Here is a 22954-nt window from a genome sequence, read left to right as displayed (position 1 = left end):
CAAAAAACATTCCAGTAGAGTTATGCAAATACTAAAAACATAAGCTATAACGGTGAAGGATTTAAAGTAACTTACATTAAACTTTCAAACCTAAAATTACAGTGTTACCTCACTGCAGTGTTGTACAGCTTTTTAAGCACCAGGTAAGGATGTACCACTAAGTTACACATTGAAAAGAAGCTGTAGGGGAAGATGGTAAATCTACAGGCACACTTAAGGACACAGTACAAGCTGCATTTGCCTTCAACATGACAAATACAAGGTTATATTAGCAAGGAGAAAAAGGACAACTTTGCCACTGAGGTTAGCAGTAGCATTGTTTCACAGAGCTGCCTAAACAGTTGTATGATTCAATATCAAAAATAGTGCAACACAGATTTACTGTCCAAGAGTTCAAAAGAATGATGGGCCCTGATTGATCCCAGGGGTTCCACAAGGCATAACAATACACAAAAAAAAAACCACAAAAAAACCAACCAACCAAACAAACAAAAACAACAACAAAAAAAAACCACCACCACCAACAAAAAGAAATAAAATCAATGGTTTGCACTGGTGCAGTTACACCTACAGGGATCACAGGAAAATATTCATCACTGGGCGGAGCCATGCAACAAGAGTAAGGGATTTAGGTGCTGGTCTTGGAAAAAATACACTTTTACTGACACCTGAACAATTTTTCTAAATAAACCATTGCACTTTCATAAACCATATAATCAACAGAAGAACAAATATTATTGTCAGACATCATAATACCATTTAATATTGGCAACAAAAATTACCCTCCATGCAATTAGACCTGAACTTTAAATAGATTAATATAAGACTGGTTTATTTCTGCAATGCTTATGTGTGGCTATGACAAGAGTTAAATGGTAAACATATTCCTTATGACTGCCTAAACTCTTTAGGTTTCCAGACGTCATCAAACCCATGTTAGACCACCATAGCTAAACCCTTCTACTTCCAGATCCAGAGGATAAACCCAGTGTGCTCCATTCCCTTATAAAGCTAAAATGGCTGGCATTAAGGAGCTTAATGCAGAAATCATAGAACTCTGACTAGAGGTTATGCTGGTTCAAGAAAGCCAAGGAACATGACTTATAATTGAGATGAGAGCACTGCTCCATTATGTAATAAACTCATGCTACAGTTCAAAAATTATTTTTTAATACTACTATAACTGAACAATAAATGTATTGATATTTTCAGCTTCTGGGGCCACTGGATATGTAATGAACTGCATACAGCAGAACACATACTCTACCATCCTGAGATTTATGTGCTCAGACACTACATTTGGTCCTATTTCATTCACAGATATGCTTATGAGTACCAGTGTTTTGTTCCCTAAAAGGATTTTCATGTAGAAACACAGGCAAAAGCCAGGGCAAATTAAATATTTGCCCATGTATAAAATCCTGTTTTTGGTCACAGCTACTACTCTGAAATTTGTAAAGTCACCATAACAATTCCAAAGCAAGTTTATGTTTACACATTCACAGGCTCTACATTTGGATGTGTAAAAATTCAGCAAGTATTTGATGGTAAGTAAGAACAGAAACCTGCAGCATCAGTAACATCAGAAGAAAGGTACCTAAGTTTATTCCAGACCTAGCAAAGTACATGGTGAAAGGAGATTCTTTGTTACTACTGAAAGTACCTTTGTATCACTGTTAATACCACCTCCATTCACCAGTTCTGGCTGTTGACTTTTGTTAGATTCAACTCCCAACTTCACAGACACTGCTATGTGTCAATATTACATTTGAGCTGGGTACTTATAATTTTAAGTACTACGCCAGAATACAAACTCAGAACACACACTTACCTAAACTGGGTTTGTGGCTAAATTGCTAAAGGATACTAAGTAGCAGCCAAATCCAGCACTTCAGGAAGCCTGAGCAACGGCCCTAGATAGTTTAACTTTCCTCTTAATGAAGTGTGATCAATGGGAACACAGACAGGGCTCCAAGGAAAGACAATAAGGAAGCCCAGGCTCACGGGCAAGGACTGGAGTGGCAATGGAGACCTCCAGTGGGAAGCAGGAGGGATGCAGCCTGGTGGAACAAAAGTCACCAGGTAGTTCTCCAAGGTGCTTGTTTGCTGAAGGAGCTCTCCACCTGTAAACTTGACACTCACATGAACAGGATAAATAATCAGTAAACAGTCCATGTTAGTTGCTTGATTTTGTTTGATATGATGAGTTGCTCTAAAGCATCTCGGGACCGATCTGAAAAAGAACAAAGGAATTTCTTGTTATTTATTCAGAATATAAAGGTGGTATTTGGAATAGGCACACAACACAGTAAAGGAATTCTATGTCTGCTATTATACTTCTTTTGCTATCACAATATCACACTTCAGATGCATCTGTAGTAATCCAAACCCTCTTGGTTCTTTTTCCAATCACCTAACTGTAAAGCATCACCAACAAACAGAATTTTAAACACCCACAGGCTGTCCTACTCCATTCCACTGTTTCTTGAATAGATGATATTCTACACTTTTGGAATATTAAGATGCTAATATTTTTCTGAAGTCTTTGGGTCTTCATCAGCAGGCTGAAGGGGAAAAAAAATACAATTTCCAAACAAACAAAAAAAGTCCCCTCTCTGAAGATTGCTGCCACATTTCAAAGCAAAACTCTCACCCTGCTTTGAAAAATCTCAGTGTACGATGATTGTTTTATCCAGTAAGTTATTATTTGTTTGGGATTACTTATGGAGTACAGTGTGTTTTTCAGAAAGCAAGAAGGTATGATTAACAAGTAATTATCTTCTTGTGATTAGATCTACCTGTTATCAGTGGGCATCCATGGAACAGAAAAATGTGTATCTTGGGACAACAAGTAAGGACGGCTTCCACAGCAACGTCGGTCAGATTAACACAGCGCTCCATGTGGATCTCCTGTTAGGAAAACAGGAATGACAACAGCCTGTCAGAGCACCCAGTGTTTTAGAGGCAAAGCTTTCCATTGCCCAACCCATTTCAGAGATCATCAACCAGAAGGAATTATGACCTCAGTGCATTGACCTCATATATGGTCCTGTACAGAGCAGAAAAATACCCTAAAGAAAAATAAGACAGCTTTTCTGTAGAGTCTAAACTAAAAACATAAAGTGTAAGAGCCTGAGATGAGAGATGTGGGACTCCAGGCAGCTCTTCAAAATGCTGTTTATTGTATAAGAGATGTTACAGCAGTCTCAGGTCATGGGTAGCAGACCCACACCTAAGGCTGCCAGCTACACCTTATAGGCAAGCCTGAAGCCGCTTTAATTCTGGTTACAATGCATTATATATTTTTCTTTGCTGAGCATCTTAATACATAACAACCAATCAGCATCATACACAATACCTTTATTGTTACCTATAGCCTATCACAACTATCAGTTCCATATTACAGTCATTATTATCCAACTACATGAGTTAGCATGTTACAGTTTAAGCTTGAAATTGTTTTTCTGTTTTCTTGCAGTGGAAAATTCTTAGACCTTTTTTCTACTTGCCACATCAGCATGTTTGTTTGCCTACAGTATCTTTCTTCTTTTCCTAAGACCTATTTCTGCTTGGTAAAAACATCTTTTTTGTTTGTGGTCAACATATCCTTTGGTCTAGTCATAAAACCTCCTTCCAGCTTGACTTAACCTTTGCTTTCTTAGTTTTCCAGTAACAACTGGCTCAGCAATTCTCACTTTAGACATCTATTGTTCTTCTATCAAAACTTGCTTCCGTCTCTAGTCTGTTCTCAGGTTCTACATTCAGAGAGCTATCTGTCAAGCACACATATCTGTGAAATTTTCTTGTCAAACTTTCATCTTTTCCAATCATTATTATCCAACTACATGAGTTAGCATGTTACAGTTTAAGCTTGAAATTGTTTTTCTGTTTTCTTGCAGTGGAAAATTCTTAGACCTTTTTTCTACTTGCCACATCAGCATGTTTGTTTGCCTACAATATCTTTCTTCTTTTCCTAAGACCTATTTCTGCTTGGTAAAAACATCTTTTTTGTTTGTGGTCAACATATCCTTTGGTCTAGTCATAAAACCTCCTTCCAGCTTGACTTAACCTTTGCTTTCTTAGTTTTCCAGTAACAACTGGCTCAGCAATTCTCACTTTAGACATCTATTGTTCTTCTATCAAAACTTGCTTCCGTCTCTAGTCTGTTCTCAGGTTCTACATTCAGAGAGCTATCTGTCAAGCACACATATCTGTGAAATTTTCTTGTCAAACTTTCATCTTTTCCAACATCAAAGGTGAGTTTTCCCAACACACACATAGCACTCAAGACATCTGAGTAAGCTCTTCAACGAGATTCCATGGTGTTCGAGTTCCATCACTTTGCCTATGACATTCTCCTACCAATTGGTTGTCCAGGAGAACAGAACCCAGATTAAATTCTGGTGTTTCCCAAATTTTCCCAAAACAGCCTCTGCTGAAGTTTCTGGTATTTCTATTTATCCACATGGCTCCTAAAAGAAATCAAAGAACTTATTCAAGATTAGACTAAACCCTGCTCTTTTCTTAATTTCTCTGCAGCTGTACAACTACTGCCTCTTGTACATGCTAGGAAAAGATGAAAAGCAGAATAACAAAACAGGTTATTACCAACTTCCTTCCCCACCTCTAAATTTCCTTACCTATCAATAAATATAACATATAAGAAAAAATGCAGAAAAAAGACCATCAAATCTAGTGAAGTTAGGATTTGGTAAAATATACTTTGGAGATTGTAGGATAAAAGTAAAAAAGCCATTGTCTTATTGCAAAGTCTTTCCAATTTATAAACTCCAAGGATCTTGAAAGAGGACAGCAATGAAAGACAGCCAGTAAAAACCCTCCCTCAGAAGTAATAGCTATTATAATTTTAAAATGCAGGTATTTTCCTTTGTTCACCCCTTTGTTATTAGGTTAAGTCAGTTACCTTTAAATTATTTGAACATGTTCCACTCACTAGTGCTACAACGCCATCATCTGTTACCTGAGGGAAAAGCCACAATGGATTAAAGTTCAATTTTTTCAAGCACAGCTATTTAGATGCAAAAATCATATAAATTTGATCACTCCCTGCAGTCAATGAATACACTTAACACTACAGTATTTTCTTCCCAGCTAAACTAATAGAGAAAATTATCCAAAGTGGTTTTTTTTTCCATTCTATTAAATACTGTCTCATCTTCCTGCCACCTGATCCAGCCTGGCTTTCTGCAAGGATACTTCCAACTGTGTAACTGCTATTTCTGCAGCTTCCTTGTCTCATTTAACAGTGGGTACACTAATATGGTCAGAGCATAGCACTTTAAATGTATAGGTTTAAAAAGCACTTCTGCTCTACCTAGACCAATTGGGGTTGGGGAAAAAAGTAATCACAGCAGAAAAGTTAAAAAAAAAAGTGTAAACATGTAGTTACTGAAAAAGCTTTTACCTCATTTAAAATACACCCAGGGAAACAGCTATTTTCTATAAAGGAAGAGAGGCAAGGAAATAAAAAAGCAGTGAAATAAGTCTGGAGAAATAAGAGTTAAATGGCATTATAAATAAAAATTACCAAACAAAATATTAAGACTCTTTTGATACCCTACTTCTGGAAAAATCAAAAGAAGAATAGCATCTAAAATAAGAACCTCCTACATGATTTCCAGACTGACATTTCATTGTGAATGTTCAGTACTGGACTCACATTCAACATAATTACTCACCATCAGTGTCAATTGAACGCTACACTTACTGCAAAAAACCTTTCCCTCGCTTCATTATCTCCCTGTAATTATGAAATATGTTACAGGATTGCTTTTGCAGCTTGTCTCCCCCTTCTCATGCTAAACACTGCTGTTAAATCTTCTTCCCTGCCATTTCTGACATTTAAAATGTCATTCTTTCAGTGTTGACTCTGTAGTATAACTCTGACAAGCACAATCACTCCTAAAATATCATTTAATTATGGAGTGTTTACTCCTACTAGGGGCTTGTATTGTTTGACATCCTAGATTATTACCCACATCAGTTTGTCCTAACTGAAAGCAGGCAATAATCTGTCCAAGATTCTACTTTCTTTAAATGGAATATTTTGGATTACTTTACAACTTAAAGAAAATGATTACACTAAATAAATACACTAAAAAAAATCCCAAGGTAGATTCTAACAGAAATTTATCTTTGGTTCACCATACATGCTCCAATACCAAAACGTGTATTTTTCCAGTCACTAATAAGCAAAATATACCTTTCCTTTTCCTTAAGAGGCAGAAATTAGAAATAAACTATGGTCTTAAATCTTGTCAAGAGTAAAGCTACAGGCTTTGAACTTTAAAGTGAAGTAGTGAAGCTACAAAGCCCCTTTGAACTTTATCATGGCAATCCTGAAAAAGAAACAACGAAAGTCAATCAGCCAATTGCCACTGTAGCTACCTGAGTAGATGAGAAGTCCACACTGTGAAGAAATTTGCAGTTTTCTCCTAGTGCCTGCAGAGATGCATCCGTGATGCCTGAGCAGCTGCCCAAGTTCACTATTTGCAGGAATTGGCAGTTGAGTGCAAGAGCCAGAACTCCTCTGTCAGTTATATCACAGCACCTTTTGAAAGAGGCTTCACGCAGGTAGGGAGAGGATAAGGCCAGTGCTATGACTCCTGCCAAAGAAACAACACTTGAAAGAGTTATTCATTCTCTAACATAACCACCATGCTGAGTCCAAAGGCTCTGGAACAAATTTTGAGGGAGGAAAAATTAAGATAAAGTGGAAAATATGTTGAGCATAGCACAGTTTTAGCAGAAATCTAGCAGGAGAGTAACCTGATAGCTCTCTCCTACGATAATTGGTGCTCTAGGCCTGAAATTTACACTGCTGGAGAGACTTTTAATTAGTACTGGGGTAGCATTGGGGATTTCTTTTTTAAGCAATATTTACCCTAGATATAGTCTTTGCAATTTATTCCAATCTAATAAGAAAAATACGCCAGAAATAAGATCCCAGTTATCTGTGCACAGATAACACACCTTCTGAAGTAATTCCAAATCTGTTCTCCTTGCAAGAATTTAAGTTGATCTTTTTCAGCTGCTTGCAGTGACAAAGTTGCAATAATGCCTTATCTGAAATATCACAGTCTCGGAGATCCAGAGACTCCACAGCAGGGTGCAATACCTGTAATGAAAACCCACCATTTCAGTCAGACTCTGCTATGCCATCAAACATGTGCATTTTCATATCAAATACTCGTAATATTAGACATCACATAAAAGTTTGCAATAGAGGGTGGGTTACCAGTCCTCGGAACTAAAAACTAAAGAAAATCTGGTCTATTTGTGCAACAGTTCATCTCCTACAGCATAAACTGTTTCTGTGGCATATGGAGCAGGAACGCATGAATCCTGCCACTTAAACAATGGAAATACAATCTTGGTGGTTCACTTGCTACATGTGTACCCAGCACAATGCCCTCACACTTGCCAGTAAAACTTTGGGGGCAGAAATCTGCATTGCAAAACAAAAAATACTGACTTTGATCAAAACTTCAACCTGCATAACAGATAAGAGTGATATTTGGAAGGTATTTTCCCCCAAAGTATTGTTCTCACCCACACACTCTCTTTTGCTCATAAACAAGCACTCTCATTACCACACCATGAAGAGGTACCAAATTCTAATTAAATGGGATCTTTCACTCCCCCAAGACCCAGACTGGAATTTTTGTAAAATCTTTCCCAAGAGAACATTTATGAAAGCTAAACCCAAAGCAGTGGAAGGCATCAGATTTTAGTAACAAAAGCCAGATACTCCCTTCAGCTTGTCACTCCCATCCTTAACTCCCAGAGATAGAAATTAAATTTCCATAAACTAGCAAAGATAACAGCACAGCTGACAGGACTGTTAAAGGCTTATTCCTCCTGTTGTTCACTCTAACAATGTACAATAAAGATATTAAAAGGAAAACTGGCTGTTTTGCAAATATATAAGATTTTGAGATAGGCAAAGGGTTCCTGGATGCAGCACACCAAAAAGGACATTTAAAAGTACAGGTTTATATTCTGTTGACACTTGCTGAATGGCTTTATAAAACTTTATGGTAAAAGGAATTCAGATTAAAGAGTTTGGCCTACATGTGGATGGCTGCTACAAGCAAAAAGCAGAGCAAGGGGGGAAAAGATGTATGGTAACACAAATTTGGACAAGAATATGGAGGTAAGAGATTAAATAAAAGTATACACAAAAATCCAGATTAACAGAATTTCAACTGAAATTTAAGCAAAATTCAAGCAAATTACAAGCAATTTCAAGCAAAATTCTTTTAAAAAAAACCCTGAAAAACAGAGGGAGGACATGAATAAAAATAAATGAGAAACTGTTAGCAAGGAAAGCTAAGGTATAATATGCTCAGGGAAAATGATGACAACTAAGGATATAATTGCAGGAGATTGCAGGAACAGAGAAAGGAAAAACACATGAAAAAAGAACCAGAGCAGAATTTCCCAGGGTCACATGGAAAATAGGCTCCAAAAGAAGGCACTGATGAACTGCTGAATGAAGACAAATACAGAGGAGACTTTAGAAAGAGAGAGCAGAAAAGTCTGTAATTTAAGGTCTCTAGTTTATTTCCAGACTAAAAATATCCTAATGGATTTTGTGCATTCATACACACACAATCACATGGCTTTAATTATATAATCTGTTATGATGTTTTGAAATTATTTCTTATTGAAAAGCTAGCCTAAACCAGATTTTGTCCAGTCAATTTTTCCAAAGAACTTGATTTTTACTCAAATGCTTACTTTGTGTATGCGCAAAATCATTTTATCTAAAGCTAAATTGCTTTGTTTGTAAGTTTTCCACAGTACTTCTGCCTCTAGTCTTGGCTCCACTGTCGTGACTCTGAGAAACTGAGAATATTTGTCTCTTGAGTTACAGGTCTAAGCAGGAATGCACAGGGAGTCATTTTCTGTTTCACCAAGGCCAACCTTTAGCTTCCTTCAATTCTCACGCCTCCCTTTGAGGCTGAACAAGATAACAGTAACAGACAGCAAAACAGATATGCCCCTGAATTTACAGCTGAAGAAATGTCATTAACTGGTGTCATATTGAAACACTGACACACATCAGTGTGCAAAAGGGATGGGATAATTTGAACTATCGATTCCTAGCTCTGCCATCATTATCTTTCAAGGAACCAAAATTTAAATAAATTATATGGAGATTGTGTGCTTAGTATCAATAGAATTCTACCAACAGAATTCTAACAAGCTGCTGAAATCCTTTATATAATATATATACATAATAAATTATGCATGAGTATCCCAAAACACACTTCACTCAGGAACAGACTGGTGTGCAAGAGAGAATACTTTTCTCTCCCAAAACAGACAGTATAGTTTTGAATGGATTCTTACCTCACTGATATTTGCATCAGTTATTTGCCCTTGCCTACTCATTAATTTGATCAGTTTATCCTTTATATTGGGTGGCAATGACTTAATATCTGCAGAGTATCTGGAAAGGTTCTTTGTCAAGCACTGAAGGCATCTGAAATAAAGGAAAGTTAGAATACAGTCAAAAAGAAGTATTACATGGCAGAACTACAACAATCAATCCATATGTTGTCATCTTCTGCACCCAGCTATGCTTCCCTCAGACCTTATCAGCTGCAGCTGTTCCATGTTACCACTGATTCAGCTGTTGCCCTTTGGGGTCAAGCTGATCCTTCTGTGAAACTGTTCCCCAAGCAGCTGAAGGCAGAAATCAGCCCCTCAACCATTTTTTCCTGTGTTTTCCTCAAGCTGTCTCTGAAATTCACAGTTGCAGTGTGAGCTGTTAAGTGTCTGATCTGAACGAAAATCCCCTTGACTAAAACTCTGAGGACACAGAAGCAACACTGCCAGAACAAGTGGCTGAGTGCAGGGGGCAGCAGCAGCCTGGAGTAATGCCAAATTAAATTTAGAATATAAGCACAGCTCTGGAGTCCCTACAGGCAACTGGTTTTGCAACAAAACTTTGTCTGGCATCAAAATGTCACCAAACTGCAGGAAATTGAACTCACACCAAATAAAAACTTTAAAGACGTCAAAATATTAATGCTTTATAATCTGAAGGATAGCACAGACTTAAGGCAGGAAAGAAGCAAAATTTCCAGCATGGAAGCACATTTTAAAAAGCCACTCAAGTTCCTATAGTGTAGTGAGACATAAACTTTAAGGAATTTAGAGATTTTAGAGGAGCTAAGATTTTAGTTAGAGATAAGCTTCATTGGAGTTAATTAAAATAAATGGATAGGCCTTGATGAAGTTAATAGTTAGTAGTTAACTAATAAGTGACTGCTTGTCAACACAATGTTTGGTTAGCTGGGTTTATAATGAAGAATATAGCAGCTGACAAATAGCTTTTAGTAACGTAAGACAATTGTGGGCCTCCTCTGTTCTCAAACCAATTGAAGACAGGGAATGGGAGGTCTACCAAGGGTTCATTTGTCATATTTGAATTGAAAAGGTAGAAAGGTCAGAAAGACTTCATTTACTTCCTCACTTTGGGACCCCTCCCCAAGAAAGGGACCACTGACCCATTTCAAGGAACAAATTGCGCACGCTTAATAGCTTTTGAACTAATTAGTATATGAAGCGGAGAATGGGATGTACCGAAGTTATGTTATAAATGAGAAGCTTGACTAGGCTGATATTCAAGCAGCAATCAATTTATTAATTAATATGGTAAAGTATGAGCAACAAAACTATCAATCCTTGAGTTGATGTTCATCTTCCTTTCTCAAGCTGCTTTTCACTGTTTTGTTAAGGTATCAAGATAAGCACATTTCCTTTTAATGTATTCTAAAGCTATAGTTTCAAAGATCCTTACTACAAGCAATGTTCTAAAATTATACTTCAAAAGGTTATTATTGCAAAACTCTTTAAGGCTTAGCTACAAGCAGAAAGTTCCTGTCAAACAGCAACATCCTTAAAGCTTTAATTCAAATGCTCCTAAATCAACTTAAGACTTAGAAAGGTTAATTGCGAACAAAGGCCTTCTTCCATGCTTTACTTCCTCAGTTATTTATTGGAATTTGTCTTTATAACTGTCCCATGGTCAGTTTCCACACATATCACAATGACAAATACACAGGTTGCCTGTATGTACCTGACACGAAACACAGCTTTGTATTCCACAGTTATGAATATGTATTTGTATTTTGGGTATTCAATACTTGTATTGATAGAAGGACTCTGTAATCACCTGTAAATTGCAGTGTGTATTTAGGAGCTATCCCCCACGCTGCCCTGAGTTGCAATAAACACACACTTTCTAACTTTAAACTGTTAGAGAGTTTTTGTCCGTCACACTTGGATATCAGTACTAGATCAATATCCATATTTTTTAATAATCAGTAGGATGAGCACCTCTAGCAGGTCACTGCAAAAGACACTGTATGGAGGAGACATTTCAAGCAGAACCTGGGCAGTTCTTGCCTGCAGACACCCCTATATACCCAAACACACACCAGGACCACCTTTCACTCATTCCTGCAGAGATGTGCAAGAATTCCATGCCTCAGTGACTGCTGGATGAACTCAGCTGACTGATCAACAGAGAAGCCTGTACCAAGCTCTGTCTCAGTACATATAGGTTACACCATTCACATTCTTTGTTTTGAGATTAAACACCTTATCTATATACAACATTCCTCTACTTGACTGCAGAAATTAAGAATAGTTGTTTACCTCTAAAAAAAAAAAATCTCATCAAAGATAATAAACACACCATTTATTATCATCTCTGAAGATCACAGATGTGAACCTGCTCACAGGCAGGAGCTGTGCAACATGGTGAGCAGAAAGCAGGGGCTTGTCTCACTAATCCAGCTCCAAAAGGGACCTCTAAATCTAAACCAACTGCTTAGCTGAAATCTGCAGAAAATACTCCAAACCCAACACAGATACATGGAAATCAATGTGAGCTATGCCAACTCTTACCATGGCATATTAAATTTAGCTTGAATGGTTATTAAGATTAATCACATTCTTTTCAAAAAGCTGGTTGATATTCTCATAGTACAATACTGATTTGCAGTTTACACAATTAATCATTTAAATTATAAAGCTTTTCACAGTAGTTCTACTTTATAGGAAACTATAAAACACTTATTGGCCACACCATGGCAACTATAATCTTATCTTCAGTGCTTTAAGGTAGGAATAACAATCTAACTGTACTCTTTGCTAGCTATTCTTCTCTTATCTTTCAAATGAAACATTTTATTCCTGTGCTGTTTCTAACTTCCTCTGGAACACAAAGGAATTTGACACTGACAGATAATGCAGAGAATAGAAATGTTCAGCTCCCCTTCAGAGTTGCAGGATAGAGCTTAAAGACTAAGTAGCAAATTATATAAAATATTAAAAAAGTAGACACACAGGATGCTAAATGTAGTTGCAACCAGTGGATAAACAGACAGTGAAAAATATAGTGGTTTTTGTGCAGAAGTTATGTAACAAGAAGCAACTGTGCATGTCCTAAGAAAGGTTCAAGGCAAAGTCACCCTTTGCAACACTGGGGACACCTGGTGACCACCAGAGACCCCTTCAGACCCTCTGGGACCACAACAGGACTTCCAGTGAGACGTGGATGCATGAAAATTAGTTCTAGGAAAGCGATGTTTATGTATTAGCTAGGAAGCATGCTTTAAAGAATATGTATGAGAACTATGGAATAAACATCTGGTAAAGTGTCACCAGTAGATTCTCTGGGACCAGGTGAAGCCAGGGACCCTCAGCCGTCCCTCCACACCCGGATCTGTCAAGGATCACATCCTGGTACCTCCCTGCCAAACCTCGTCACCCCTGTCGCTCCCTGTCACTTGCCCTGTAACTCCTCCCCAAAGGGCACCTCTGACAAACCCCGCCACCTCTCCCGCAGCTCATGCGCGCTGCCGAGCCCTGCCCGCACCCACACTGGCCGCAGCCGCTCCGCCACCGCCGCCAAAGGCCTGCCGAGCCCGGGCCCCCTCCCTGAGCCCCTCGCAGGGCGGGCAGGCGGGAGCCTGTCAGAGCGGCACTCACAGGTCCAGGAGGAGCCGGACTTCCTCGCCGGCGCCGTCCCAGCTCATGGCATGGAGCGGGGAATGCGGCGCGGCCCGAGGAACGCGGTGGGGAATGCGGGGACGCCGGCCCAGCCCGGCCCGGCGGTCGGTGCCGAGATGGCGGCGGCGCCCGGCGGGATGACGGGAGATGTAGTCCTGCTCCCGGCCGGCCTTGGGAGCGCCTCCCGAAGCGGCCTGGAGCGCTGTAACCCCCCGCAGCCGCCAAAACGGGGCTCTCACTCCCCATTCCCATAGCTTAATAGTTAGGAGAAAGTGTTCTCCCAGGCCTGGAATAAGTAGAGGGGAGGCTGGGAGCCTTCAGGCAAGGGCCACTGTGGTTTTAAGGGCTCTTTCCTCCTTACTGCCCTCAGTGGAGGCATTCCACAGCAGTTTCCTATTACCACATCCCATCCACAGCGATAAGAGCCTGCTGTCGGCCAGCTCTTTTGTCCTGCAATTATTTTTGCCTTTGTTTTTGATTTTGGTTTTTTTGGGTTTTCTTGGTTCTTTTTCCCTTCCTTTTTGTATTTCTGCTTTGTCTTAGGTTGCAAATACAAGATGTGGCTGGTGTGTTCTATTTCCATCTGTTAGAGGTTGGGCAGTTGTCTTTTGTTAATTGGGCCACCTGTTAAAACCAGCTAGGGCAGTTTTCTTTATCTCTTCCACAACCCACCCTACCTCCAAAATATTTTCTGTAAATGGGCATGACATAACTGCATGACATAACTGTGTGACTGATAAAATTACATCATCCCATTGTGAGATGCTGTGCCCAGGGGGAGGAGCCAATCATTCCTAAGTGGATATGATTCTGGGATTTGGAACACCACAACAGCCTTTTCCCACTGGATCCCCAGAGGAGCAGCTTTCTCCTCCACTGGATTCCCAGAGGAGCAGATTTCTTCTCCACTGGATCCCCAGAGGAGCAGCTTTCTTCTCCACTGGATCCCCAGAGGAGCAGATTTCTTCTCCACTGGATCCCCAGAGGAGCAGCTTTCTCCTCCACTGGATCCCCAGAGGAGCAGATTTCTTCTCCACTGGATCCCCAGAGGAGCAGCTTTCTCCTCCACTGTCTTCCCAGAGGAAGACCAGGCCCATGTGCACCACCAGTAGACCTTCAGAGGAAAACTACACCCTTCTACAGGATCACTGCTTCAACAGATACTGGTGCATGATGACGCTGCAAGGCCTACAAAATATATTTTTAGGATTGGATAATTAGAAATATCCATTAGTAGGTAATTGGATGATTCAAGTTGTACTATTATGGTGAAAGCTATAAAACCCCCTAAAGAAAAATTGCTTGTATGTGACCAGCTTGATTGTGACACCTCATGCACATAATTGAATATTTATCCTTGCAATGCTAAACAGTCATCATGAGCTAGTTACTGAAACAAAGGTCAACAGGCCAAACAATTTTTGTCTGTTAAAAACACATTTATTAAGCCGGCTGAGAGAAAGCATTAGAGCCCGTGCTTTATGCTCTGTTCCATATAGATTTCAGTGGGTTTATACAGCAATTTTACCACATTTCCCTCTTTCCTTTTTTGGTTAGTATTCAATAAGCAAGTGGTTAGGTATACATTCCATCAAGCTACTATATATTTAACCTATTGTTGATGCAAAACCAGCCAGTCTTCCTTATCTTTTACCTGTACATATTACATCCAGCTGCTTGTCTTCCTGTTTTGCCAGTTTTGGTTACTATATTTCTTTCCCATTGTTAGCTATTCTGTTATACTGAAATTAATGTATTTATTTTGTTAAGTTATAGTCATGCCAATACTTTAATTCACATCTGTTAATTACAATCTCCTGGTTCCATTGGCAGGCTTCCCTGGAGATCTCTTTCCTTGGGGTCAGGAGACATGATAAAGCTGTAGCAAACTGTGTGCCTGAGTGACAAACCTAAACAGCACACAGGCCTGGCTGACAAGCAACCAGTTCTTTTCCTATTTTTCACAAGATTCAGTTCACCACTTTCTCCAGCAGTGAATCTGGATGTAGGTAGTGTTATGAATGAAGTTATATATGCCTAATTTAATAAGCAACAAAATTGCATTCAGCAGCAATTTTAATTGAACAGAAATTTTGAATAAATTAATATAATCAAGTATATTAAATATAATCAAGCATATACAAAAATTTGGCAGTGATTACTTAAATATGATTAAGGTTCATATAAAGCATAAGCAAAACTGACCAGGATACGGGGAGGGCTTCTCATCCTGCTTCACGTATGAAACAAAAGAATCCAAACGAAACCTTATATACTGCATGCTAATACATATCCATCAATAATTTTCTATAAATCCCCTCCTATTTTTGATTTTTGAAATCTACATCACTATGCTGCATGGCACAGGCTCCGTTGTTGCTAGGCCAGGCATCTCCTGGCTTTTTGGTGGTCTTTTCAGAGGAAGGCTCACCTCTTCCTCACTGCCCTCCGAATAACCTGGCAGGTTGCATATGTGCATTAAGCTTTGTGTTATGTAAGTAAGCATTATGTTCCAAATAAGTCTCATTACTTTATAGATAGGACCACTACTTTAGATTCTATATCTGGAGTCATCCCAACTTTGCTCATCCCAATTCTGCTTTAGGAGTCGTCCCAACCTTGTTCGTCCCAAGGCTGATTCTGCTTTGGGATCTTGCTTATCTCAATACTACATCCTGTGTCCTGTTTCTCACATGTTACATCTGCAAAGGGCCCATCTGTTTACCCTTTATTACTTTATAACACATATTTTATAAAATATTTATATAGTTATGATTTAATTAGCATGAATCATATCCATTTATCACAGTAGTAATATATTCCTCCACTTCTCAGCTGGAAGTAATTAAATAATTACTAGCCCAGTGACTATAACTGTCTAACCTCAGGAGCTGCTTCTGAAGCAGGTCATGAACTGCCAAACTTCACACCCCTATGCTGTATCTCAAACTGGCATCAGATTATCCCAAGGAGCAGACACATGCTGCTCCTAAACTGGTTTGACTGCAGGCAGCTGCAGGAAGGACTTCAGCCACATGAGCCTGAACATGTGGAGAAACTGTACTCATAAAGCACCAGGCTATAAAGAGTGACTCAGGAAGTGCTCTAACATAGACTCTCTGCAAAGAGTGAGGCCTCAGCTTGTGCTGGTATGTGGGGTTGTTCCTCCCCAGCTGCAAAAAAGCACTTGCCTTGGCTGAGCTTCATTAGGTTCCTGTCTGCTGATTTCTCCAACCTGTCAGTTGTCCTTATTCAGAGGGACATCATGAGATTGCCAGATAAAAAATCATCTGCACCTTGTGGGCTAAAACAATGCTTATTCTTCAACCACCACTGGCCTATGGAACTGCACAATTTCTATTCTGCAAGAAGAACTGGAAAGCAGCTAGCCCATGTGCCAACTTCCACCAGTTCACCAGACAGGTATCACTTTGGGGTCAACCACCAGGGACCACCTAAGAGACTCCCAGAACAGAAGAATATGTGCATAAAGGGGAGGGGAAAAGTTAATGATTTCAGGGAAATTATTATCATATGTATGCTTATTCTGGAAAATCAATGAATATGCATGTAAAATACAGTATTTAAACAGGAGCTTTTATTTATTCAGCATGCACAATATTTCAGAGGAGATATCTCCTTGTGCATCCAGCATTGAATAAAGAATACCAGCTTCATAATACTACATTGGTTTTAAGGGAGTTTTTAAATTATTATTTTTATCCATTTTGGGCAACAATGAGTAACATCAATCACTATTTCCAGTTCTGAATCATCTACAAACTTGGGAGCATGCACTTTGCATGTCACATTATCAAGGTCATTAAGGAAGATGTTGCCTGATATGACCTTAGTATTGACACAAGGGACTGGTCTCCAGCTTGTCTTTGTGCTGCTGGTCCTTTGAACTCAGAAGCTGAAGCTGTTTCCAATCTACCTCTCTATATAATTATCCAGTTCATACTGGGCTGGATAGAAACCTAATCAAGCTCAATGGAAACCTGATCTAGTTAACATGTGCCTGCTCATTGCACGGATGTTGCACTAGATGACCTTTAAAGATCCCTTTCAACCCCAGCTGTGTTATAAAGACTAAGGCAAATACAGCATTGAGAACCTAAATATTTCTATGTCTGCTTTGTAGTGTGAAGTTCTGGTTCTGTTGAATCTCAAAAGGAAAAAAAGCACAAGATCCTTAAGAGAAAAAGGTGTTTTTATGTTGAGGTGAACTCTCTGTGTTTGGAGACACAAGGCTTGACTCCATGTTTCTCAGAAGGCTGATTTATTATGTTATATATTATAATAAAATACTACATTAAAACTATACTAAAAGAACAGAGAGAAAAGAAGGATCAGAAGGCTACAAAGAACAAGAATAGAATAGAATGTATAACAAAATCCTGTGACTGCTCACAGCCTTGGCACTGGCGGCTGTGATTGGTCATCAATTGAAAACAATCCACATGGACCAATGGAAGATGCACCTGTTGCATTCCACAGCAGCAAATAGTTATTGTTTACATTTCTTTCCTGAGGCTCCCAGCTCCTCAGGAGGGGAAAAATCCTAGGAAAGGATTTTTAATAAAATATCATAGCTACATTTCTAAAAGTTAGTCTTGCATGCCCCTGCAATGCTGGGAAACATGCAATGCAGCAGACCGGGACAGTCCTCTCTGGTGGAGCCACTGCTGTACAGTGTTCTGTGGCAAGATTCAATAACCCTATTGTTCCTCACATCTTTACAGTACTCTTCCAAGTAAAACAAATCCATCCGTCTCTTTCTGTACAAACCAAATGTTCTAGAAGGGTACACACTGAGGTTTGCTGAAAGCATTACATTTTCACACATTCCTGTGGGAACAAGCCCTTACAAAGAGCACACACAGACTGCATTGTTAGTGGCAGCACACGTTGTATGCTGAGGTTCAGTGATCCCTCATGCTAACATGTGCATCTCTGTGACCAAAACCTAGAACTGAACTCTGTAAGTTCTACTTGAAGTCACCCACCTTTGCAGTACCTTTTGTGGTGGCCCACTGCAGCATTGTTTTTTTACCAGGTCCCAGTCACATTCAGGTGTGAGTGCACATTTTCTATTGTGGAAGCACTTCTTATTGCCTTTTACATCCCTTGACCAGATTGGTTTGGTTTTCCTAGCTCATCCTTGCAGAGAGGCAGTTCCTTCTGAGTCACCTGTACTTATGTCCACCTCTTTTAACACTTCCTTTTCATGAGTTTCTTTCCTTGAGTTCAGTCAAGCTCTCCTTGCACATCCATGCAAACCCTCCTGCCATCCTTTCAGGTTCTCCTGCACAACAGAATAGGCCATTCTTGAGCTTGTAGAAAGTGAATTCCTTGTGAGATACAAAAAAAAAAAAAAAAAAAATCCAACCAATCAAAAACAGTCTTTCTGGACCTGTTCTCTTTCCAGGATCCTATCAAGTGGATTCACCAAAGTAGATCCCTGAACATGATGAAGCCTTTTGAAATCCAGGACAACAGTCCTAGCTTTTGCCTTCTTTCCTCCTTTCAAGATCCTGAACTCCATTTCAATGGAGTCCGTTTCCAGTGAAAAATTGGTTTTTAGTGTTGGAGGATGCTGAGATCAGCCTGACCAACAATCCTAGGTTAAACACATCACAGGGATGTGAAAGATGGATGTTTCCCGACAAAGACTGACACAAACAAGGATGTGAAAGACATATGTTTACAGAAGGAGAAAAACAAACAAGTGACAACATCTTATTTAAAAAAAAAAGCTGGCATATCAGTGACTAGCCTAGTAACATGTTGGAATACATGAAATAGAAGCCTCTCTGAGGAACTCAGAGAGAAAGGAATGCAAGAATTGAATTGGAGCCTTTAGAGAAATGGAGGTGTATTAAGCCACACTGACACAAAGTAGAAGTGTTAGTTTTAAGTAAGTAGAAATATCTTAATATTAGTAATCAGTAAGTAGAAATTATTAGTAGTAATCAGTAAGTAGAAATATCTTAAGTGCCTTAAGAGACTGTGTTAGCTAGTAAAAGGCCTGAAGTCTAATTTAAAGGTTAGTAGTGTTACCTTTCGCAAATTAACTTAGCTCCAGACATAACAAAAACATAGCAGAACATTGCTTGCATTTCTAGATAGAACAGATGGAACTATATGCGTAAATTGATAAAACTATTCACGTATTTAGATAAAATTATATGAGTAGATTTTAGATAAAAACTGACATTACTTTCGCACATTAGAATTAAACTCAGATTGGTTTAGGAAGAATGTTTTAGAATTGTGCTTTTAGCTGATTGGATGATTTATGAATAAAATCCCTGTATTGGGGTAAGAGAAAAAGTAGAAGAAGAAGAAGAAAAAAGTGTGGGAGCTGCTGCTGCTGCTTTTGTTCAAAACATTGGGACTCTATGCCAGAAAACTTTTAGCACTTTAATACTCGGAACTCCTTGCCTTCAAGGCTGATGTATTCATACAATAAACAATTTTACTACAACCAACAACTGCTCTTGTCTCTTTGAAGACCCAAGACCCATGATATCCAATATTCTCAACAGCAGCATATGATTGACATTCAATCACGTTGTGCTATAAAGGCATTGTCCCATGTTCCAGCAGGGAGGACTTGTGGGAATGTGTTTGGAGATTCCTCCCTTGAGTGGGGAGGCCCTTCAAGGTTAATCTTTGAGCCTGAGCAAAAAATTTTTGCCCATGATCATCAGTATGGGTAACACCAATCTACTTGGTAATTATTAAGATTTAGTTTCAAAGTTTAGAAAGCAAGGGAATCCTTTCTGAACCATGTGTTTATATGCATATACTTCGGTGGCAGCCAAGTTGATTATAAAATCCCCTATGTTTGTATAAGCCCTCATAATTTTCTTGATAACCTCATTCATCACATCTTCATTTGATTGTCATCCTCTCTTCCTCATCATTCTTAGTTTAAAGCTCTTACCAGCTTCACCATCCTGTTGGCAAGGGTGCCCCCCCCCCGCCCCCCAACTTAGTCCAGTGTATCCCAGCTCTTCCAAGCAACATTCAGGCCTCAAAGAGCAAACCAGATTCATAGAAACCAAAACCATATCATAGTTGACCAGCAGGGCTGAGGATACACCAGATGGGCTCTTATTCCTCTTCACCACCACTCCAGAGCTATATGTATCATATTTGATGCTATCCAAGTCTCTCCAGTAATTAGAGAGCATTTGATGCCCACATGAAAAAGCAGCAGGCATCAATAATCAGAGAGCCAGAGGGGCTTCTGCAGGCTCTCCACAATTAATCAGTCCCTGAAAAGCAGCAAAGTTTCCCCAGACAGCAGGTCAGCAGACCCATTCCGTACAGCAGAGGGATCAGCATAAAGGGAGCAGCCTTCCTTCTAGTGCTCCTGTAGGACTCAGGCAGTTCCCTTGGCAGAGCTCTCAGTCTTTTTTTACCAACCACAGCACTAAGCATATTTTGTACTTACAAATGTGCAAGCAGAGCATAAGTGCTCCTCCCAGCAGCAGGAATGTCAAGCTTCCAGCTTTCACCATCCTGAGAGTTTTTTACATCCCAGCCTGACAGAGTCAGCCTGCTCCTCCTTTAGTGCACAGCTATGGTTTCTTGAAGCTGTAGGGCCTCAGAGAAGATCCAGTTTCTTTCACAATCCCTGGTGATGCATAGCTTCCTCCTGCAGCTCCTTTGCTCAGTGAAACATTTCAAAAGGTGTGTCTCTCCCTCTGCTGCACACCAGCACCCACCTTCTGAAGATCTGTTGGGGTTGAGACCTCCAACATTACAGGGAAAGTAAGTTTTTCTAGCTGAGGGACAACAGCTTGTAGCACACCCCCACCACTGCCGAGGAAGTGTGTGCTGCTATGAGATAAGGCACCAGCCATTCCCACACCAAATGCCCCAAAAAGCCTGTGTGTTTTAGGTATCCCTCAGGCTGAGTGGGGGACCAGACCCTCCCTAACCAGTGCCAGCTGGAACAAAACCTCCAAGGGCCCCTTTAATCAAAGAAGAACTGACAGTTCTGCTAGCCCCGCTAGCCTTTCTAGAAGTCAAGGCCTATTGTCTATTCCCTACAGCATTAGGCAACCTCAAGCTTCCCAAATGCATCTTAGATGTCCCTTGACAGTGATCCCAGAGGGCCCTAGATCTAGAAGCACGAGCCCGCACACTGCTGCTCTCACTGTTCACTGCCTCTTTTAGCTGTGCTTAACAAGAGAGATTCTTGAGACTATTAAATTTTGTTAGCAATGGTGCTAGCTCTTGTTATTGCTCAGTATTAACATGACTGACAATTATGTTGGCAAGGAACAAGGTACCAGAGTGCTTGTTGGAATAATAATTTTAAAAACTCTAACCAGCTGGAAAGGAATATTGCAATATTACCATGATCTGATCTGACTGGCAGCCTGTGCTGACATCTGGATACAAAACAAGGGGTTGGGAGAGGACACAGCTAGGACAGCTGATCCCAACTGACCCTGGGGATATTCCACACCATATGGCATCATGCTCAACAATAAATCAGCATGCTGGGAGGAGATGGCTGGGGGATGGTGGCCTACTGCTCAGGACTGGCCTCAAGAGCTGGATACTTGATCCTATACAGGCATTCCTGGTTTGTTTTCTTTAATGATAGCAAGATAACACTTGCAAACAAAGCATTAAAGAATGCCAGATGGATTCTACATACTTAGTTGTGAAACAATGGCACACACATAACTAGTTCATTTTGGAACATAAAGATCATACTGTTTCCAATGGTTGTTATACAATTCTTGACCAAAAGTTACGTGACTCAGTGGCTGGCTGATATTCCAGCAGGGAGTGCCTTTCTCTCTTAGATATCCTTCAAGATACAGTTTTCTAATAACATAGACAGTGTTTTGCAGATGTGGCATCTTGACTATCTTTGCTCAAAATACCTATGCATAACAGACTTTCTTGATTTATGATCATTGAATAGATTGTGCATGCATCCTTGTCCAAGGTTTAATTTCTTTTAGAGATTATACAAACACACACACACACACACACACACACTGCTTTTGCATTACAGTTACTACTATTTGCTTAATTATGGCAGTGTTACTGTCATACTGATGTATCAGGCTTACCTAAATGTATTTGATTCCCTTCAGGTTCTGACACCTTAATTATGGCAGTGTTACTGTCATACTGATGTATCAGGCTTACCTAAATGTATTTGATTCCCTTCAGGTTCTGACACCAGAAGGACCTATGCTGAAGTAAGTAATTGTAAATCTGACTTGATTTGTAATTCAGAGTTCTGTTTACTGCTTAAGGAGCCAGGATGTCACTGAGCTGTATAAGAAAAAAAGGAAACATTGACAGAGTTTAAATAGCAGTAAAACAATTTTATAGTTTCTACTCAGTCTTGTTTGACAGTTTTGTTTTTTTTTCACTTACAAAATGATGGCTTGGTTATCCAGGCACAAAAGTTGATGGGATTGACTCAGTGAGGATTTAATTTTCCATTATTTTGAACTCATGTATTGTGTGGGGTCTTGAAAGCTTTAGGCAGCCAGCTCAGCTGCAGAGCTTCAGAATGACAGCCATAATGAGGAATCCCTACAGACATCCCTGTGTGGGAGACTGCAATTCTCAGACGTGTTTAATGCATCACATATACAGGGTGCCTGGAATGCCTCAATGTAAAGGGTGAAATATTTTCCTGTCTTGGAATAAGATACAGAGATAAGGACATCTGCCTAAATGGCCTCCTAGCAAAAAAGGGACATTTAGACATCCCAAAGTAATTTTCAATTGATTATTTATTTACAACTGGCAGACATTTATTATACCACAGATTAAATCTTAGTCATCTATCATGTTTAGCTTGAAACCTTCAGAATGGCTTCCAATGTTTTTATGCTGCAAATCTTGTGAC

At 39.7% G+C, this 22954-nt stretch overlaps 1 protein-coding gene across 2 annotated transcripts; it reads right to left on the bottom strand.

Moving 5' to 3' along the window:
• Positions 1-673: 673 nt before the first annotated feature.
• AMN1 (antagonist of mitotic exit network 1 homolog) lies at positions 674-20616 on the bottom strand. Of its 2 annotated transcripts, none has more exons than XM_041467191.1 (7): positions 20519-20616; positions 9379-9511; positions 6994-7138; positions 6409-6626; positions 4925-4981; positions 2799-2910; positions 674-2233 (listed from the first exon to the last, which is right to left on the bottom strand). In XM_041467191.1, exons 2-7 carry the CDS (start codon positions 9418-9420, stop codon positions 2160-2162), a joined length of 648 nt encoding a protein of 215 aa, XP_041323125.1. In that variant the 5' UTR covers positions 9421-9511; positions 20519-20616; the 3' UTR covers positions 674-2159. The 2 variants fall into 2 exon arrangements, with proteins under 2 accessions (XP_041323125.1, XP_041323124.1); XM_041467190.1 differs by lacking the exon at positions 20519-20616 and adding an exon at positions 13033-13162.
• Between the last annotated feature and the right edge of the window lie 2338 nt (positions 20617-22954).

The sequence above is a fragment of the Pyrgilauda ruficollis genome, unplaced genomic scaffold (genome assembly GCF_017590135.1).
Source record: "Pyrgilauda ruficollis isolate IOZ18807 unplaced genomic scaffold, ASM1759013v1 scaffold201, whole genome shotgun sequence".
Lineage (NCBI taxonomy): Eukaryota > Metazoa > Chordata > Aves > Passeriformes > Passeridae > Pyrgilauda > Pyrgilauda ruficollis.
The sequence above is the reverse complement of the archived record's forward strand: the minus strand, read 5'-3'. Positions and strand labels throughout refer to the sequence as shown.

Coding starts and splice junctions, on each gene's coding strand:
- AMN1 (XM_041467190.1), bottom strand. CDS start 13,079: ATGAGCTGGGACGGCGCCGGCGAGGAAGTCCGGCTCCTCCTGGACCT. Junction 9,512..13,032: donor GTCCGGCTCCTCCTGGACCT/GTGAGTGCCGCT, acceptor CCTTTATTTCAG/ATGCCTTCAGTGCTTGACAA. Junction 7,139..9,378: donor CTGATGCAAATATCAGTGAG/GTAAGAATCCAT, acceptor TTTTCATTACAG/GTATTGCACCCTGCTGTGGA.